Source organism: Sardina pilchardus, chromosome 17 (assembly GCF_963854185.1).
Source record: "Sardina pilchardus chromosome 17, fSarPil1.1, whole genome shotgun sequence".
NCBI classification, from domain to species: domain Eukaryota; kingdom Metazoa; phylum Chordata; class Actinopteri; order Clupeiformes; family Clupeidae; genus Sardina; species Sardina pilchardus.
In genome coordinates this window covers 11299491-11318596 of record NC_085010.1, presented here as the reverse complement: position 1 = coordinate 11318596, position 19106 = coordinate 11299491, and the positions used below count along the sequence as shown (strand labels likewise).

General features: G+C 41.0%; 2 protein-coding genes across 2 annotated transcripts; one reads left to right on the top strand and one right to left on the bottom strand.

Moving 5' to 3' along the window:
* Positions 1-5709: 5709 nt before the first annotated feature.
* On the bottom strand, positions 5710-7933 carry LOC134062552 (dnaJ homolog subfamily B member 9-like). The gene is made up of 3 exons (XM_062518604.1): positions 7876-7933; positions 7210-7441; positions 5710-6697 (listed from the first exon to the last, which is right to left on the bottom strand). The coding sequence occupies exons 2-3, from the start codon at positions 7424-7426 to the stop codon at positions 6219-6221; spliced, it is 696 nt and encodes a 231-aa protein (XP_062374588.1). The 5' UTR covers positions 7427-7441; positions 7876-7933; the 3' UTR covers positions 5710-6218.
* Positions 7934-8085: 152 nt separating this feature from the next.
* LOC134062271 (THAP domain-containing protein 5-like) lies at positions 8086-17192 on the top strand. Its single transcript, XM_062518232.1, has 3 exons — positions 8086-8229; positions 8584-8770; positions 14940-17192. The coding sequence occupies exons 1-3, from the start codon at positions 8147-8149 to the stop codon at positions 15918-15920; spliced, it is 1251 nt and encodes a 416-aa protein (XP_062374216.1). The 5' UTR covers positions 8086-8146; the 3' UTR covers positions 15921-17192.
* The last annotated feature ends 1914 nt before the right edge of the window (positions 17193-19106 follow it).

Below are 19106 nucleotides of genomic sequence, written 5' to 3'. Positions count from 1 at the left end.
TACCACTTCTCAAATGAGACGTGGTCTGGCAACCAGACGTTCATTTTCTCGTATTTGAAAAAATGCCCAGATCCGTTCATTGGGCGCCACGGATGTCTATCAAATGCGCATAGCTCACCCAACTCGTTCGTATGCAACGCTAAGGGCTGCCATTGACATCAGTGTAAATCCTTTGGCGTCGAATGTAGACGCAAGAAGGCAACGGAAACTTCTCGGATGTTCTGTGATTGGTTCGCCAACATCAGGCGAACATTTGGGCGTTAGTTTCCAGACTGGCTTAGCAGCGGGATTTAAATCACTGCGCAAGGCAGTATGGGAACACCCAGGCTAATATAGGCCTATGATTGCTGTGAAATCCAAACACCTTTTAAGTGAATTACCGTGTGTGCTTCTATTTTTTATACTGGATCACTGTCTCTGGATAATCCATCAAAGAATCTGAGTGCCTTATAACCTTAAAATAACTAATTATTTGGATGCAAGTCCCATCCTGTCTGCTAACTGTCTGGACCTAAGCCCAGTTAGTTGTATTCCACCTGCCACACCTATAATAATATTAAAGGATTGTAAAAATCCCATCCAAAACAGGAGTCATCCACCTAACAAGTACCGATCTGTCTGTGGCTTGTGGCTTCTAGTCTAGTACCTATTACACATGTCTTTGGCAAGTAGCTACAGACACAAGTAAAGAACAGTCAGCCTCAGCCAGTTCTAACACAACCAGATATATAGGCCAGCTTCAAAAGTTATCAACCCCCAACCCTAGCGAATATAGCCTATAGATGTGAATGTTATTGACATGCAATTCTTTCCCCAAAAACTATATGGTAAACTCTCTAGACATCCAAAATGGTGGTGGGTGATTGTATTGGGAGCACTGGGGTATCAGGTAGGACTGTAAAAGGGAAAAAAAAGTTTACATTTTGACCCACAGACTTCAGGTAGGAGGGCCTCTAGCAGGATTTCGCTTAAGGCCCCATGGAGATCTGAACGGGCACTGTGCCCTGCTGCTATAGGCAGTGCAATTTAGCCGGGGTGCGGCTGCCAGTTGGCTACATCGGTGCCGAACATCTGCTGCTTTGCCTATACACTTGCCATGCTATACGTTTTGCCTGCGGGTTTCTCCGTTGTGCCCAGCTGCTCTTTCCCACGGTGACGGGACCCATGATTACCGGAACCTGCGGCTAGCTCAATTTAGCAGGTGGCTAGCTTGTTACAGGTTGCTTGCCCAAGTCGTTGGAGTTGTTGGTTGTTGGATTTCTTACAGCCTACCTGTCCTTGTTGTGAATAAGGTAAGGTAAGGTAAGGTAAGGAAACTTGTATTGTACCCAAGGGTAGATTTGGTTGCAGATAGATAATGTTAGTTATAGATCAGTGGGAACGAGCCTGGAGGACTGAGGATCGAGGAGAGAGGTTGAGAAGGGGCCCAGGGTTGTCCAATTTGGGTTCATGGCCACCTTTGGCCCACATTCCGGTTTATTTGGTCTGCCTCGTTAGCATGGATGTAGTGGTAAAATAAAGAGGTGGGTATAAACTATATTCTGTGATCACAAATTTATTTTTGAAGGCATTCAGAGCATGTTTTGTGGTGGTGGAGGTTTAGTTGCAGGGGCCTGTACTACGAAGCGGGGTTACTGGCTTAGCTGGGTAACTTCGAGAGTAAGTTGATCACGTGTGGCGTAACTTCCCGGTTAACCCGTACTACGAAAGGTGGATAGGTTTTAGCCGAGGTATGCTGCCATGGCAATTTACGCTACATCTCAAACCTGCTCCGAGCAGGTTATGTTCTTGGTTAACCCGAGGTTTGCGGTTAACCACACCCTTTATAGGCAAAGTACCATCCCACAATGTCGACGTAGGCTACCTGGAAGATCCATTATTGGAGCGCAAATTGTAAGCGGCTCTCTTCGCAAGGCGAGGGTTTAAAGACCGCCAGAATCTTTCTCTATAGAATATTCTCTATGAAAGATAGCCTATACATTCTCAGCCAAGGGAATTCGTTGCATTTGTCAGCTGATCGAGGCAAAGTGGAGGCTATAAGCATAGGCACTATGCTATAACATATTTTCATAATTAAGAAATATTAATGCAAGCTATAACTAGGCCTATATAGCCTATAAACCTTCTGAGTGTTTTTGAGTTTAATTTTCACCTGCTGCCAGCGGCACTGCCGTTGCATCTAAAATGTTCACAGGATAGGATTACACTAAATCAGTCAATGGGGCTAAACATTCAATTATCCTTATTAATCTACATGGCATGAATTGTGTTGCATCTGTAGGACTCTTATAAATTCAAAATGTATTTATTTCAACACATTTCACACATTCCGCAATATATTAATCCTCCGTAACACACAGGCTATTTAAGGAACATGAGATAAAACTTTACTTTCATATATCCGATCTGCAATACGTTGCCAACAGCATTGTCTTGCTTTGTTTGCTGCCGACGTATTTGATTTGTGTCGTAGAGTGGGTTTCAATTCCTCGCAACTTTTTATAATCATTGCGCATTCCTTATCGGTAAAATAACGTGATCGCGTGGTGGCTTTGCGCTGCAACCCGCCCATTTTATGTGAACGCGCACCAACTCCGATGAGGTTAACCCTAGTTCAACAAACCAACTTCTTACTCCGCGTCGTAGTACCGATTAACACCAATGAAGATAACCAGGTTTTGTCAACCCCGGTTTAGCAAAGTAACCCTGGGTTACATTTGGGTAGGTTGAGCTCCCTTCGTAGTACAGGCCCCAGGTAAAGAATGTGTGTTTGAGTGTAGAGTGTATTGATGGACTGTCACCACATTATTAGTTATTTTCAAATGCATACTTCTCCCCTTGAGATGTCATGGCCTGTTGATCTCTGCTGGTATGAGCTCCACAGCGCCCCCCCCCCATTACCCAGTGTAAAACTGTGGCCAGACAATGAACTGAAGAAATTCCCAGCAGCTGACAAGCAGGCCTATCGTGGAGTCTAAATGCAAGTAAACACAGTTCATCCACCCCTGAAATCTCCTCCTCTTTTTAGATTGTATCCACGTCTCAAAACAGTTTACTCACCAATTGCAACTTTTAACATTCAAAACTCTCACTGTAGCCTAATTATCCACATTCATACAGTATACACTCATCAACACTCCAGGGACCATTGAATGCCACTGGTATTGTTATAAACATTGGACAGTAACCTCCACCACCACCAAACATGTTCTGAATGCCTTCAAAAATACATTTGTGATCACAGAATATAGTAATAATAATATAATATAATATAATAACATAATATAGGGCCCCAGCGGTGGCGCGACTGGCTGGGGCACCTGCACCGTACGCCGGCGACCCGGGTTCGATTCAGCCCTGTGGTCCTTTCCGGATCCCACCCCTGCTCTCTCCCATTCACTTCCTGTCGATTCTCCACTGTCTCTATCATTAAAGGCATAAAAAGCCCCAAAAATATACTTAAAAAAAAATAACATAATATAGGCAGGCCAAATAAACCGGAATGTGGCCCAAAGGTGGCAATGAACCCAATATTGGACAACCCTGGGCCCCTTCTCAACCTCTCTCCTCGATCCTCAGTCCCGATCCTCAGTCCGGCCTCAGTCCCACTGATCTATAACTAACATTGAATAGATTATCCCATTGTTGCCGCTCTTTATCTAGATCAGTGGAAACGAGGACAGAGGAAGTAAGGGAGGATACATAAAAAGACGAATGAGAGGCACCCATAGTCTAAGTGGAAGGTCCCTACAGCAAGTACGATGGGGAAGTGTGTACATTCATACCTGGCCTGAGCACGTTCCAGGTGAGAACAGCACCTGAAGGCCACAGCATGCCCGTGTGTTGCTTAAAATTCCACAAATATCACAGAGCTTTAGTTGTTCTGCTCGTCATTGGATACACACCCATGGCAGTATGGAAAATACAGTTATAACATCACCTGTTATGGTTAGGTCATTGCATTCACTATTTGAGATCAAGATCAAGTGGTTGAGAATGGGGCCACAGGGTTAAATTACATACCGGTACATGGGAGCAAACATATGGCTAAAATTTAATTGGACATGTATGGGACATGGGATAGAGAACTGTAACATCATTTTTTACACTTAGACAGATGAAAAGGTTTTAGCTGCAGTCAGAGTGCAACTGAATTATTTTTCACATCTGAATAACCTAGCCATATCCCTAAACGGAATTATTCTGGCGCCATCTTGTAATTATATTATAATTAAATTACTATAATTATATCATATCAATTATAATCTAGGTGTGAAACCATGTCTCTAAACAGCTATATTGTAGAGCTACTGTTCTCGTAACTTGCATCAGCCGTCGTTATCAGGGATGAGGTGCTTACGTCAGGTCTGCTCTCCAGTCCTCTTGTCTCATCTTATCACCTGTGCTGTAACCTGTGGCCTACTTCGTCTGACTCGTATCTACTGTATGTAAAGCATATGTTACATCAGCACACCTGCGCCAAGGAGTATCAATGGAGTGTCATGATGTAACATTACGACATACACTAGACTTCCTTTACAAAAAAAGAGCTCTTATAGCTGGAAAGGAAGGGGTGGTGGGGGCTACATACTGTATCACTAACTATGGATTAGAAATGGGATGCCATTGATGCTCCTGTAGGTTTAATGGTGGGCTTTTGTAGTTATACTGTATTTTGTCTAAACAGACAGCACTGCTTATTACAGCAACACAAAACACAAAGAGACGGTGAATGAAATGCCAAACTTGTTTAATCTTGCATTTCAGATAAATCCCTTCCTTACGTTCTAAACCAAAAAAAAAAAAAAAAAAAAAATCGTATTGTGGAATTTTAAAATCACCAAATGATGGAAGCACAAAAGGTGCAAGGTTCACATAGTTCAAAACAGGCAGCAAACAATAACAGGCAATAACATAATAACAGAACAAAACAAGAACACAAGAACATAATGAGAACACATCGTCAAAGTGCTAGCGACAAATATTGCACATGATTGTCGAGCTGAGGCCAGCTCTGGTGAGCTTGGTATGAGGTAACAGTTGGTGATGTTGTAGGGTCGAGTTGAAACACAAGCTCAAGGAGGAAACCATGGCATGGTTGTAAAATTGAACCCGAGCGCTCACTTGCTAAACATAATTAGTAACGATTACAAAAGATGATGTTTCTTCTATTGCTTTGTACCGTGCGTTTCAATGGACGTTGAATGTCTAAAGAGATTTAAGAGGAGGTGAAAACTATTCTGGAATATTTGGGATTGCCTAGTCACCAAAACAACAAGTTAAAGGCTCACCAGAAAAACTACATTTGATGAGATCAAATAGAAACTGGTTTGATGACATTCAACTGCGAAATAAATGTGTCTTGCTAAATTAAGATGGGCTCGTTTTTTTTAGTACTCCAAATTTGAAAATATTCACCGGCCTATAAAAAAAATGCTATGAAAGCATGTGATAAGTTATTGCACAGCACTGGAATTTCACTTCAATGGAGGCAAAAGAGGAGGATGCATTTTGTGTGCGTGTTTGGGATGACATTCAGCGACATTAATGCGGAGACAAATGCTACTTTTTCCCCCTTGAGGATCAACACTGGTGGTGTACATGGCCATAAAGTGCAAGCACGTGCCATGCTGCTATTATGCCTCTTCCTTGTGCAAGTTTTAAAGGCCTCCCAAACCTTTGGCAAAATAATGAGTTAAAAAAAAAAAAAAAAAAAGCCAAGAACACATCAATCAAACTCTAATATGGTGCTGAACTGGATGCAATTATTCTGTGAATAGCACAAAGTTGCTGTTACAGTCCATTTCCAATTGCTGTTTGGTTCTAAAGCAAATTACCTGAATGCAAAGTTCTGGCGTACAGAAGACAATGCAATTCTCTCATGTGGTGACATCCAACATTGGCTCGACATACATTTGTCCTCAACGAACAGTAATATTTTAATCTGAAAACTGAATAATTAAATTACGATACAAACAGAGATAGCTTTATGAAGGCTTAGAGCTGGCACACACTCTCACACTCACTCTCACACACTCACACACTCACACACACACTCACACACACACACACACACACACACACACACACTCACACACACTCACACACACTCGTGTGCCATTACATAAGGTACAAGATGGCAAAAGATCCCAGACCAGACCTGACAGGGTCAGAACCTTCAGAACTAGAACCGGAACCTTTAACAGTCACAAGAGGCCTTAGGAGCAGTCTGTGTAGGTGGTCACCATGTTACCTCTCCTCTGAGTTACAGTTCTGCAGTGCTGCTTTGTGGACCGGTGGAACCCGCCATCAGCCCTGGGCATGTCGAACGAGAACATCCTCTCCATGTTCTCAAAGACATCGTCAAAGAGTCCTCCTCCATCTCCTCCTCCAGCACCTCCGAAGGAGTTCTGGAAGTGACGCCTGTGCCGGTTCTGCTGGGCCTCCCTCTGCTGGCTCTGGAAGTGCTTCTCGAAATGGTTCTCGAAGTGGTTCCTCTTCTGGTGGGAGTGCTGATGTTGATGAAAGTGCTGGTGCTGGCCGAACACGTCAAAGTCTCTGAACAAGTCGTCGAAGTCGAACGGCTGGTGGGCGTGCTGGCCGCGTCCTCCTCTGCCCCTCGTGCCCTCAAACGTCGCTTGCCGCCCCATCAGATTGTACTCCTGCCTCCGCTGCTCATCAGATAGCGTTTCATATGCTGAGGAGAGACGAGAGAGAGAGCAATGGCCAAAAAAGGTGTTAGTTGTTTAGATTTCTCCAAAACGTTCTATAGACTCAAGAGTCCAGATAAAAAGTGCATGCATTAACGCATACAAGCATACTAAAGTGACCAGATGTCAGAGACCAGAACCGGGGACCAATCCCAAAAATGTGAAGAAAAAAAAAAAACAGGGACATTTCAGTTTGACTATCAATCTGTATCAAGTTTTATCTTCAAAAAACGGGGACAAAGGTAGTTTTTTTCTGTATCTTCACGGGGACAGGGAATCAAAAAAGTGGACTGTCCCCTGAAACCGGGGACGTTTGGTCACCCTAAAGCATACACTTCATATTTTCACACATAGGCTAAAATGTAAATGTTCACAGTGATTGGAATAAGAGGCTTATGCATTCTCCAAAGTCAGCATCACTGTAGCCTACTATAGGCTAGGTTTATTGAGATTTAGACCAAATCTGTAATGCTGATAACAAGTCGTGTCACTGACGCACCTTCTGCTATTTCTCTGAACTTTGCTTCGGCGTTGGGACTCTTGTTCCTGTCTGGGTGGAACTTCATGGCGAGCTTGTGGAATGCCTTTTTTATCTGCCGCTCAGTAGCGTCCTTTGGCACACCCAGAATGTCATAGTAGTCCTCTTCAGCAAGGATCAACTCTGTGATCATCAAGATGCACACCGCAAGTGTGAACACCGTCTGGGCCGTTGCCATGGCTGTGAACAAAACCTGTAAAAAAAAAAAAAAAAAACGGAAGTTATATGAGCAATTTAAGTAACAATTGTCAGCTGTCAACAAACGTCAGCAAAAGCAGCTACCTAGGCTACAGTAGGCCTACCAGATGTGACCTGCGTTCACTCAAAAAAATCACCCTGTAGCCTATAGCCTACTGTAGGCTACCCCACTGAATAACCTTCAAAACGAGGTCCCTGCTAAATACTTTTTAAACACTCAGTTGGTAAAAAGTGAATTCTAACATGCCATCCAGGCCTACAGTAAAGAAGAACATGCTATCACAAAAACAACCACCTATCACGACGTTTACAGGCAAGAAAAGTATCTGTTTAGGTCTAAACAAGTAATTCTATGATTAATTTAAAGTTGCTGTAGAATAGCCTTCAGTGTTTTACAAATTAAAAGTGAAACAAATGCTGATAACTTACCGAGCGTTCAGGGCAATTCCTCGCAACCAGCAAGTGCGAAAAACAGCTGATCGTCTTCTGTTACCCCTATCTTACTTAACCCCACGAATCTCAACGCTATTGGCCAACTCCTGGTAGAAATGACTAAACGCATTTTGATTGGTCCAGGTTGCAAACACATGTAGAGGTTTAATACGTCACATCCCGTTTCGTCATCCGGAACGTCGCTTTCGTTTCAGCCAGCACAATGTTCCTGGCTTTGTTTACAAAAAAAATAGCTAAGTAGCTCAAAATGCCCCGGTATTGTGCAGTGAAACTCTGCAAAAACCGTGGAGGGGTACTTTCAAAAGACAACAAAAGGATTAGCTTTTATCCGTAAGTTTGCATTGTGCAGCTCCTCATACATTTTGTGAAACTGGTTTCAACTCTAATGCAATGCAAGGTGGCTGCAATCCTCAAGTGTCATTTCTGTAACCGTTAACGATTGCACTCAAATTATGCGTAATTTAATCACATAGTGTTCATGTTAAACATTAATCTCACGTTGCATGTAGTATACCTCGCCGAATGTGCCTTTGCGTTGGGTGCGTTGAGAGCAATGACTCATTTAGCAAATTGCCAACTTCTTCTGTGTCTCCATAGCTTCTCCCTCCTCCGCTGCTGCGGCTGCTGCTGCTGCTGTCAGTCATAGATTGTTTAACGTTTTAGCGTACTTGTGTCCTCCCAAAGGTTCCCATTACAAGATCAGGCCAGGCTTCAGAAATGGGTTGATAACATGAAACGCCAGGAGTGGACACCCAGTCGGCACCAGTACTTGTGTAGTGAGCATTTCACAGAAGACTCGTTTGATCTTCGCTGGGGAATTCGGTACCTCAAGCACACAGCAATCCCGACAATCTTCCCTTATATATGTGATGTAAGTTGTCATCCTTATTTAAATGTATTTTATGAGTTTATCTATGCAATGTAGAAACTACTTTCCAGCCATGCGTGCTGGTTTGAGCATCTATTGTTTCCTCCAATGGTAGCCAAATTGTTGAAAACAAGATAAAATATGGCTCTATTTGTGATTTCAGGTGAGCAATAATCTACTACTAATCAACCCAATGAGCATGTTTGATAGGTTTGAAAATGTTGTGTTTTGTTTGTTTGATTCATTCAGATGCAAAAAAAGTGTGTCTCTCCGGTCACATTGGTAATGACCAATAATGACACATTGCACTTAGCCTACTTACTTACGCCTGTTTCCCTGCCTGGAGCATAGGCCACCGATAACATTGCACAGTCTGATTATAATCTCAATTATAAATAGATTGATGGATACAGATAGACAGATTATGTTATTCATTCCCATACTGAAAGTATGATGTTACAGCAGCAATTCATGGTATTAACATAGGCATAGCACACACTAGCACACACATACACACAAATACACACAAACAAGTCATGAATAAGTGAAACAAATGTCTGTACAATTGAATGTAAACTGTGCATGGTCTCTTAGAATATGACTATCCTCTCCCTGCACTTTGAGGAGGCACTGTCAATTGTTATAGCAGTGGACAGGAATTATTTTAAGATATTGAATCCCACAAGTGGGAAATTTACTTGTCACAACAGCCCGATAGCACAATGAATAAAAGTAAAAGTAAAAAAGACCAAGTTACTGGAACAGTCCTTATTACAGCGATATTGAAGCAGCCTCCAGCAGAAAACACACTGTAGTCTGCCAGTAGCTCATGTAGAGGATGTCTGATAGTGTCCATAATGCTAGTTATTTCATTCTTTACTATTATTTAATTCGACATTCTTCTCTCAACAAGTAACTGTAGGGGCTCCAGTGTGGTGTATTTCCAAATACAAAATCAGTTATTTTAGTCAACTAGGTCAGTTTTTTTGGTGTTATTGGCTCTGATGCTGCTGCCCCAAGAAAATTGCGCTAGAAAACAGCAGGCTGGTAAAACATATTGAATATTCTGCTGCACACATTAAACATAAGCTTTCTCAAGAAGTCTAGCATGTGCTGTCCCTTCCTGTACACAGCATCGATGTTGCACTTCCATGAGTGGTGGGGGAAAAAATCGATTCTGTTCAGTATCGCAGTATTTTGTGCATGCAATTATGTCGATACTAGCTCAAAGCATAGCAATACTTAATGATATAATTTAATTATCTATTTTACTTTAATATGAGTCGAGTTTACTCAGTAATTACTCAGATAACATTATGCCTACAAGGTGGCAGTTGTTTTGTTGTGCATCTAAAGGCAATTTAAAATATAAAAGGCTTCACAATGCACAGCGCTCCGTCGTCTTTTACACTTTTCCGAAAGTGTGGGTGTATTTCAGCTTTCGAAAAAAAGCAAGTAAGGACCTTAATATGCATCATGCCATGACAAAGTGAGTTGAACAGTGTTATGTACCTTTGAATAATATGGGAGACGTGAATTGCAATCTATCGCAGAATCGAATTGCAATACTTGATGTATCGCAATGTATATTAAGAATCGTAATAATATCGTATCGTGACCCACATATCGCAATAATATTGAATCGTCACTTTTATTTGCCAATTCCAACCCCTAACTTCCAGTCCAGTTTGTTATCAGGCTGTATAACCTGGTATCTAGGAGGGTGCAAGAGGCAATTGTTTCTCACATCATGCTACAAAGCTGTGTGCATCAGTTCTCTATACTCGGTCTCCTCCCCTACCGTAACACACCCCACAACTATCGAGCCATTAGAGTATTTCTGCAGATGACTGGTTGCATATTTGTGCTGGAAGTAACAACAGGGGTGTCATTATGCTTATGGTTATGATTATGGTACTTGGCACTGACACTGGTACTTGGCATTGTAAAGCACTTGGAGCTTTGCCTATAAAATCCGCTATACAAATAAAACTGCTTTGTCTTGCCATGCCTTGGCAGACATTTCTTTTCGAAAGCGATTTGCAGTATATAAAGACAACGTTAAGTATTACATTAGTTAATTATTGTTTCAAATAAAATTGAAAACATATATATACATGAAGCATAGTAGTAATAGTGATAATAGCAACAATATCCACATCAATATAATATTTTCAAATTAGTCTGAGCAGTGGAGTCAGAGTAAATATGTCTGTTTATGTCTTTTTTTTTTTATAATTATATTTATTTGGGATTTTCTTTCGCACATCAGTACAGTTTTTTAAATCAACATAATTCATGTTCATACATGTAGCTTACCAGTGCCACTTATTTATATTAGACACACCAACACTCATACACCAATACATACAGACAGTATAATACAGTACATCCACACCTTTTACTAACACTTTTACACACACACACACACCAACACTCATACACCAATACATACAGACAGTATAATACAGTACATCCACACCTTTTACTAACACTTTTACACACACACACACACACACACACACACACATCCATCTTCATCCATATCTGTCCTATTCCATCTCCTCTACCCATTGCTTTATAAGGAATCATAAATATCCTGCCATACTTTACAAAACTGTTTTTTTTTGTTTCTGTCCTCATACATTGTCCTTTCTATGCTAAGGTAATATTTAAGCAGACCCTTCCATTCTTGCAGGGTTGGGGCCTGAGAATCTTTCCAGTGTTTTAAAATTAACTTTTTAAAAACCAGGGAAGAGAGAATAACCTGCCACCCTACAGGATATTTCAAATGGTCAGTTTTATGTAATATCCACTCCAGTGGTGTTAGTTTAAGGTTTATTTTGCCTATATCCGCCATCCAATTTTTAATTTCAATCCATGTTTTCTTTACTTTCTCACATTCCCAGAAAGCATGAATAATTGTATCCGTTTCTTTGTGACACTTAACACATAGAGCAGAGGCAGAAGGATCAAATTTCTGTATTCTGTATTTTGTATAATATATTCTTGTCATGATTTTATATTGTATTAAACGTAGATTTTCATTGGTAGTCGCACTATTTGTAACATTTAAACATTCTTTCCAATATATATTTGCGTTTGTAGTGTTGAAATCTTTATCCCAGCTATTATAGATTTTCTGCAAGGAATAATTTTCCATTTGTGCCTTAATCAAGCATTCGTACAGCTTACCTATCAACTTTTTTCCTGGGTTGATCAGTATATGCTCTATAACAGATGGACTGGTATCAAACTCAAACTCAAAATGTAAATTAACCCAGCTCTTCAGTTGTAAATATCTAAATAATTCCTTATTAGTTAAATTATGCTTACTTTGGAGCTGATCAAAGGACATTATTTTATTTTGTGATATAATATCGGAAAGTTTATTTATTCCTCCTTTTTTCCAGGACTCCCAGTTTAGTTTTTCATTCTGGATTTTAATATGGGGATTATTCCATAGGCATGTAGCTCGTGGTATATTAATACGGATTCCTGTAATGGTTTTAATTTTTTCCCATGCCCTCAATGTACTATTTATTACAAAGTTACAGTTTTTAGTTTTACGCTTAGAAAACATTGCCATAAGGAGATTGTCTGGTTTAAGTTGATGGTTTTCTATGTTTATCCAAGGTTCATCTAATCTATTAACAATAGAGTTTATATAGTAAAATTGAGCTGAGAAAAAGTATAATTCCATATTTGGTAAATTTAGACCTCCCTCCTTTCTGCTGTTCTGTAGGAGTTTTCTACTAATTCTATTGGACTTGTTTGACCAGATGAACGAGCCAAACAGTTGGTTTATAGTTTTAAAGAAAGCTCTTGGAGGTGTTACAGGTACTGTTTGAAAAATGAATAAAAACTTCGGTAACCATATCATTTTAATCAAATTAATTCTACCAATTAAATTTAATGGGAGATCCATCCACTTATCTATACTCAATCTCAGTTCATTAATTAAAGAAAGATAATTATCCTTGTATAATTTTGTTTTGTTTGAACTTATATAGCATCCCAGGTATTTAATTCTGTCTTTTTGCCATTTAAAGTTTTGTAATTCTTTGTTAGAAGATAACAATTCCGTTATTGGCAAAAGCTCTGTTTTTTCCATATTCATTTTATACCCTGACATTTTAGAGAATGTATCTATGATTTCTAAAAGGTAAGTAATGGATGTATCTATCTTAGTCAAGTACAACATAAGATCATCTGCAAACAAACTTAACTTGTAGGATTGTCCACCCACCTCTATACCACTTACCTCCTTGGACTGACGAATTTTCTGAGCCATTGGCTCAATGGCCAGAGCAAATAGCGTTGGCGAAAGTGGGCATCCTTGCCTTGTCCCTCTTGTTACCTGGACTCCATCGGAAAGGACCCCGTTGGTATATACAAACGCAATAGGTGACTTGTAAATCATTTTAATGAAATTAATAATTTCTAATGGAAATTGGAATGCAGCTAGCACATCATATAAATATAACCATTCAAGGCGGTCAAATGCTTTCTCGGCATCGACCGCCATTAAGGTTAAATCTACTTTTTGTTTCTTAGCCCATTGTATTAGAGATATGCAGGTTCTAACATTTGTTTTCAAATTTCTATGTGGTATGAAACCAGTTTGGTTATGATGAATAATTGATGGTAGTACCTTGGCCATTCTATTATTTATTACCTTTGTTATTATCTTATTGTCACAATTAATCAAGCTTATGGGTCTAAAATTTGAGGGTTTATTACATTCTCGGCCTGGTTTAGGAATTACATTAATAATGGTCTGATTCATTGAATTAGGCAGTTCCCCCTTAGATCTCGCTCCTTTTACCATTTCTAGAAAGAAACCTCTTATCTGGGGCCAAAAGGTTGAGTAAAACTCCATGGGCAGGCCATCCATGCCTGGGGCCTTACCTTTTGGGAAGCTATCAAGTGCTTCTTTGAATTCAGTTTCAGAAAAATCTTTGCTCAACTCCCCCCTTTGTTCTGCTGATAGGTAATTCAATTTAACAGAGTCTAGAAAAGTCTTCCGTTCGCAACTCTCACTTGCTAACTGAGAAGTATATAGTTCACTGTAAAATGAAGCAAATTGCTCATTGATAAGTTTATTGTCACTAATGTTACATTTTGTTACTGGGTCTTGAAGAACTATGGCCACTCTACTAGTCATTTTCTTCACTAAAGAGGAAAGTTGCTTACCTGACTTATTTGCAGATACATAACTTACCCTGCTTGAGTTAAGCCTGATATTATTAGCTTTATCCAAGAGGTGTTGGTCATAATCCAATTTCAATTTCTGTAGAGTCTCAAAGTCTTTTTTCCCTTGAGAATTCTTGTGTAGAAGTTCCATTTCATTTATAGATGTTTCTAATTCCTTCATACGCCTCTCTAATTCTCTTTTTTTTCTTGATGAAAAACCTATGATAATGCCTCGTATGTAGACCTTGAAGGTATCCCATATGGTCTGAACTGGCGGCTTATCAGGGTCTAGATTTTCAAAGTTCGTAGTTAAGAATTCTTTAATATGGCTTCTAATATAGTTGACAAATTCATCATCATTTAAATGTTTCCTGTTCATTCTCCATATTTTATGTAACACCTTATTTTTCGGTGGGCAGAGTGTACATGTTACCACTGCATGGTCTGAAATTATTATGTTATGAATCTTGGATCCAATTATGTCCCCTATTGCTGTTTTTGATATAAAGATATAGTCCAATCTGCTATAGCTGTCCTGGGCATGGGAGTAATATGTATAGTCCTTACATCTTGGATACATGAGTCTCCAGACATCAATTAATTCATTTGTTGATATAAACTTCAAGATCTCTTTAGATGGATTTGGTCTCCTTTTTTCATTAGAACTATCTTGTGATTTAAAAACCTGGTTTAGGTCTCCCCCAAATATTATTATTCCTGTTGACATGTCCTCTAATAACTTTTGGATATTTCTAAAGTAATTCATATTAGATAAGGGTGGGGAATAGGTGTTTACCAAGGTATATTTTTCTCCAAATATCTCACAGTTGAGTATTAAGAATCTGCCCTCTGTATCAGTATGCTTTGAGATAAGGGTAAATGGTAGAAATTTATTAATTAATTAATTATTAATTAATTAATTAATTAATTATGTCTGTTTATGTCATGTGCTTGTGTTTCTGTGTCTGTTCCGTAGGATGAAAACAGTAGAATTCAGAACAAGAAGAACTCCAGGGTCAAAGGAAGAGTATGCAGCACCAACGTCCAGCTCATCAGGTCCTTGTCCCCGCCAAAGAAGAAACCTCTCATCCTCAACGACTTCCACATCAACAACAACAACAACAACAACGACAACAACCACAGCAACACCGATGACGATGAGAGCGGCAGCATCGTCACCGGCCAGACGACGGAAGTGAGCGCGGCAGACGGACAAGTCTTCTCCGTGCTCCTCGTGGGACACCTGAAGCTGGAGACGACTCTTTGTCCGCAGGAGGAAGGGAAGTTGCCGGTCGGGCCCCACCTCACAAACACTGGCGTCCCCTCACCTGTGCGTGTGTCCGTCTGCGAGCACCCAGGTGCGCTGCCGGCGAACTCGAACGGCCAGGTGAAGAGCGAGACGGAGGCGCCCTTCTGCGTTCGCTCGCCCGTGACGGCGTCGTTGCCCTGCGATACGGTCGCTCCCTTCCCAGACTCCGCTTCCGGAGCGGCTGGCCAGGGGGCGGCCGATTTGCTACAAACTGGACTCGATCAGAGCGTCGCGATCGGCCCAATGATGTGTCTGAAGGCGGACCAGGACGAGCAAGCGGGACCTGGAGTAGTCGTTTTCTCGGAAGCGCACACAGAGACAGAGGGCGAGGGGGGACCGGACAAGGACGAGGCCGCGGAAGCACAGGCGGAGGGCGAGGCGGAGGTGGAGGGCGAGGTCGATGGCGATGGCGAGCACGCCGGCCTGTGCGAACACTCGTACTCGCGGCAGGACCTGGACCAGGAGCAGCTGTGGGGGCGCATCGCCGCGCTCCACGCCAAGATCACCGAGCTGGACCAGCGCGAGGAGGAGACGCTGGCCAAGATCCAGGCGGCCGAGGACACGGCGGCCCGGCTCCGCAAGCAGAACTTTGTGTGCGAGGAGAAACAGAAAGCGTTGGAGGAGTACTTCGCCGCCTTCCTGCGGTAGTCCGAACGCTGTCATTTTTTTTATGTTTTGTTTTGTCTTGTGCAGAGTTCAGAGTGTTTTTTTTTTAATATCTTGTTGGCTCACCTGTCACCAGCTCCCCCGGGCTTTGGCTTTGGTACTATTAGCCGTTTACAGACAACATGCACTTAAAGTCCAGTTTCGGAGGTATCTATTGCCATCTAATCATTGTGTTCTGGTTTTGAGGTTGAACAATTCTCCACATTGACATGGAACGGAAACATAGCACAGAACAGACATCATACAATATTGTCTATTTATACAAAAAAACAAAACAAAACAAAGCAAAAACATTTTGTAATGCAAAATACCAAAAGGCAGACCAATTATTTATTTACTATTGATATTTATCTTGCATATAAAGACAGTTTAGAATGTTTTCTACTGCAGCTACTTCTAGCAATTATGTTACTTCATAATGAGGTCTGGCAGCGCAAACCAGACATACAGAGCACACCCAGAACAAAATGAAATATACCATTATTCATTTGTGTTTGTGAAGTATACTGTTTACAGTTAGAGAGAAGCACCCCCAGTTCAGATTCAGTCAGGTATTAAACAACACTAAATTTATGGGAAAATGCAAGAATCCAACTCTACCTTTTCACTGTAAGATATGATGAGGGTAGCATCAGAAAGCACAGGCACACTCTGACAGAAATAGCTCTCGCTAGAGGACTTGATACTTGATATTCTAAGACAATCTTTTAGTCCTACACTAAAGAACACAAGCCTTAATTGTCCAATCGGTGGTCATTCTATGAGAATGAGTAACCTTTAACTCAAATAGGAAAACATGATTTGTATAGCTGAAAGATGCTTTTTTAAAAAAAATCCTGAATCCCTTGAAATGTTCCTTAAAGTGGCCTAACCACAGTGACCAACAATGACAATCTAATTCACCATGACTTTCTATGTGAATGTATTTCACAATCAGACTAATGATCTCTAAAAGCCCAAATGAGCTAGATAAATACATATCCCACCTGATCATTGTAAAAGTGAATAATCAGCTTTTACCACAAACAATTGCAATCAGTGCTTTATTAGCATGTTTTAATCTTGGGTTTTGTTTGATATCAGTGTAGAAAATCCATGATAATAGCATTTGGCACTTCCGAGCACAGCGTTTTGTGACACTGTGAAACGTAATTTCTGAAACACATCCTCACATTTCTGGTCTGCCTTGTGACAAGCCCATCCGGCCAACCATGCCCTCTGGCAGAACTCTGCTCTGACCCATGTGTGTGTCATTTTAGCCATGTCATATTTTAAAGAAAAGATAATAAATCTGATATATTTTGATACATATCGTGCGTCTGTCTGGGATGTTGTATGGATGATTAATTTATTGCATGTGCATCATGTTATAAAGAAGCTCGTAAATGATGCTGTGATGTTTTTTTTTTTTTACTTTTTCTTCCTGGCACCCCGGATTTGGCATGTACCGTACGGCAGGCCTGAGGTGGTTGCCGGGATGCTGCTCTCCTAGTCTCCCTGAATGAGACTTTGTTTAATCCTATTTCGCCACCATATCTTGTGCTGCAGATGCCCCAGGCTTAGGGCTTTGGACTGTGGTGGTACAAGCCAGCTCAGACTCGGGGAGAATAGGGGTTTTCAGTGTCATTAAGGGGCTGGCTTCTGCTGGTTTTACAGTTCCTTTCGTATGCAAGAATGATCTGTCTCACAGTGCTGCCAGGGTGTGTTGTGCTGTGTGACGGTGTGTGCATCTCTCTCTCTCTCTTGCTCTCTCCTTCTCTCCTCCTCTGTCCAACTGGATAAGATAATTTGGGACAGCTATGGTTTACAACAAGAAATAAGAGCACAGTGCTCTGAATGGAAAACCACTTATCAACTGGTGTGTGTGTGTGTATGTGTATGTGTGTGCGTGTGTGATGAAAGGTCAAATTCTCCTCTGGTAAACCGCCAGAGCTGTTTGAGGCTAATTACATAGCTGGCTCATTATGGTGTTTTTCTTGGACCACGAGAAGAAAACAGAATGTAATGTCTTGGAATTTAAAAGCTTGCTTAAACAGCGGTTAATTGCTAAATGGACTTCTGGCTCAGAGGAGAGAGACCGAAAACAAGGGCAAGTGTATTGTGCCGGGGACGGAAGAGTGAATTGAGGAGGCGTTAGCTTACAGAAGCAGAGTTAGTCAGACAGGCTGTACTCTAGTGGTGATTGCCTTGCTAGCTCTGCCTGCTTTTCATTCATTTGCATTCTGGACTGTGTGGAACTCGCCACCTAAGTTGAGTCATCCCTGCCCCACTGGTAGTCTGTGCTGGTGATGATGTTTGTGGGGATGTTGGGCTCTGGTCGTCAAAGAATCTCAGTTTGTATTAATCTTAGCATTGAAATCAGCACCTTAATGCTCCGTTTCACAGTTCACAGACTGACATGTATATTATGACATGCATATTGATTGTGTCAATTGTGACTGTTCTTTCTTGCTTTTAGTGCTACGTCCATGTTATAGGTTTTAATTTTGTGGAATGCATCAGGTTAGAAAGATAAAGATAAGCAAGGCAATGCAGGGAGAGGCAGAAAGCCCAACAGGCTTATTTGGAACCTCCACAATTAACAACAATATTTCGTAGCATAATGTTAAAAATCATATTCATAATAATATGACTAGACCTTACGTCAGTGATAGCAAATCAATATTCACAAAAATGACAAAGCAGCAGTTAAATTATATTTGAAACATCTTGTATAGCTTGTATGAGGAACATTTTTGTCAGATGAGATGGAAAATGCTGTTGGCACCTCCAAATCTTGTGCTTTTGGAGGATGAAGAGCAGCAGAGCGCAAAATTGACTAAGAATGAATCTGTGAAGTAGAAATAGCTTCAACTGCCCTTATGGTTCATATGAGTAAAAGGGTGAACAAAAAATGAATGGTCTACAAACCATTTCGCGATCTCTATGGAAACCTCACCCATGTGGGCACACAGAACATAATAGCATGAAGTGCCTTTCCCTGAAAAGCCAAATCAACAAGCTTCAATTTTGCTGCTACGCTACTTGAAGGTAATGACTGTGATTACTGTGCAGGCTAGTAGTCGAAGAAAATGTAAATCTTCACCATCTTAGATCAGTGGGGGGAAATGCAGCTGGGATGACATTTGTGGATATTAGTCACCTCTTTTGGGAGATGAGATTAACCGA

Bases quoted from the DNA above. Each gene is read 5' to 3' on its own strand.
- LOC134062271 (XM_062518232.1), top strand. From the start codon at position 8,147: ATGCCCCGGTATTGTGCAGTGAAACTCTGCAAAAACCGTGGAGGGGTA. The intron at 8,230-8,583 runs GTAAGTTTGCAT...GTCCTCCCAAAG, and splicing joins AAAAGGATTAGCTTTTATCC to GTTCCCATTACAAGATCAGG. The intron at 8,771-14,939 runs GTAAGTTGTCAT...TCTGTTCCGTAG, and splicing joins TCTTCCCTTATATATGTGAT to GATGAAAACAGTAGAATTCA.
- LOC134062552 (XM_062518604.1), bottom strand. From the start codon at position 7,426: ATGGCAACGGCCCAGACGGTGTTCACACTTGCGGTGTGCATCTTGATG. The intron at 6,698-7,209 runs GTGCGTCAGTGA...GTCTCTCCTCAG, and splicing joins GTTCAGAGAAATAGCAGAAG to CATATGAAACGCTATCTGAT.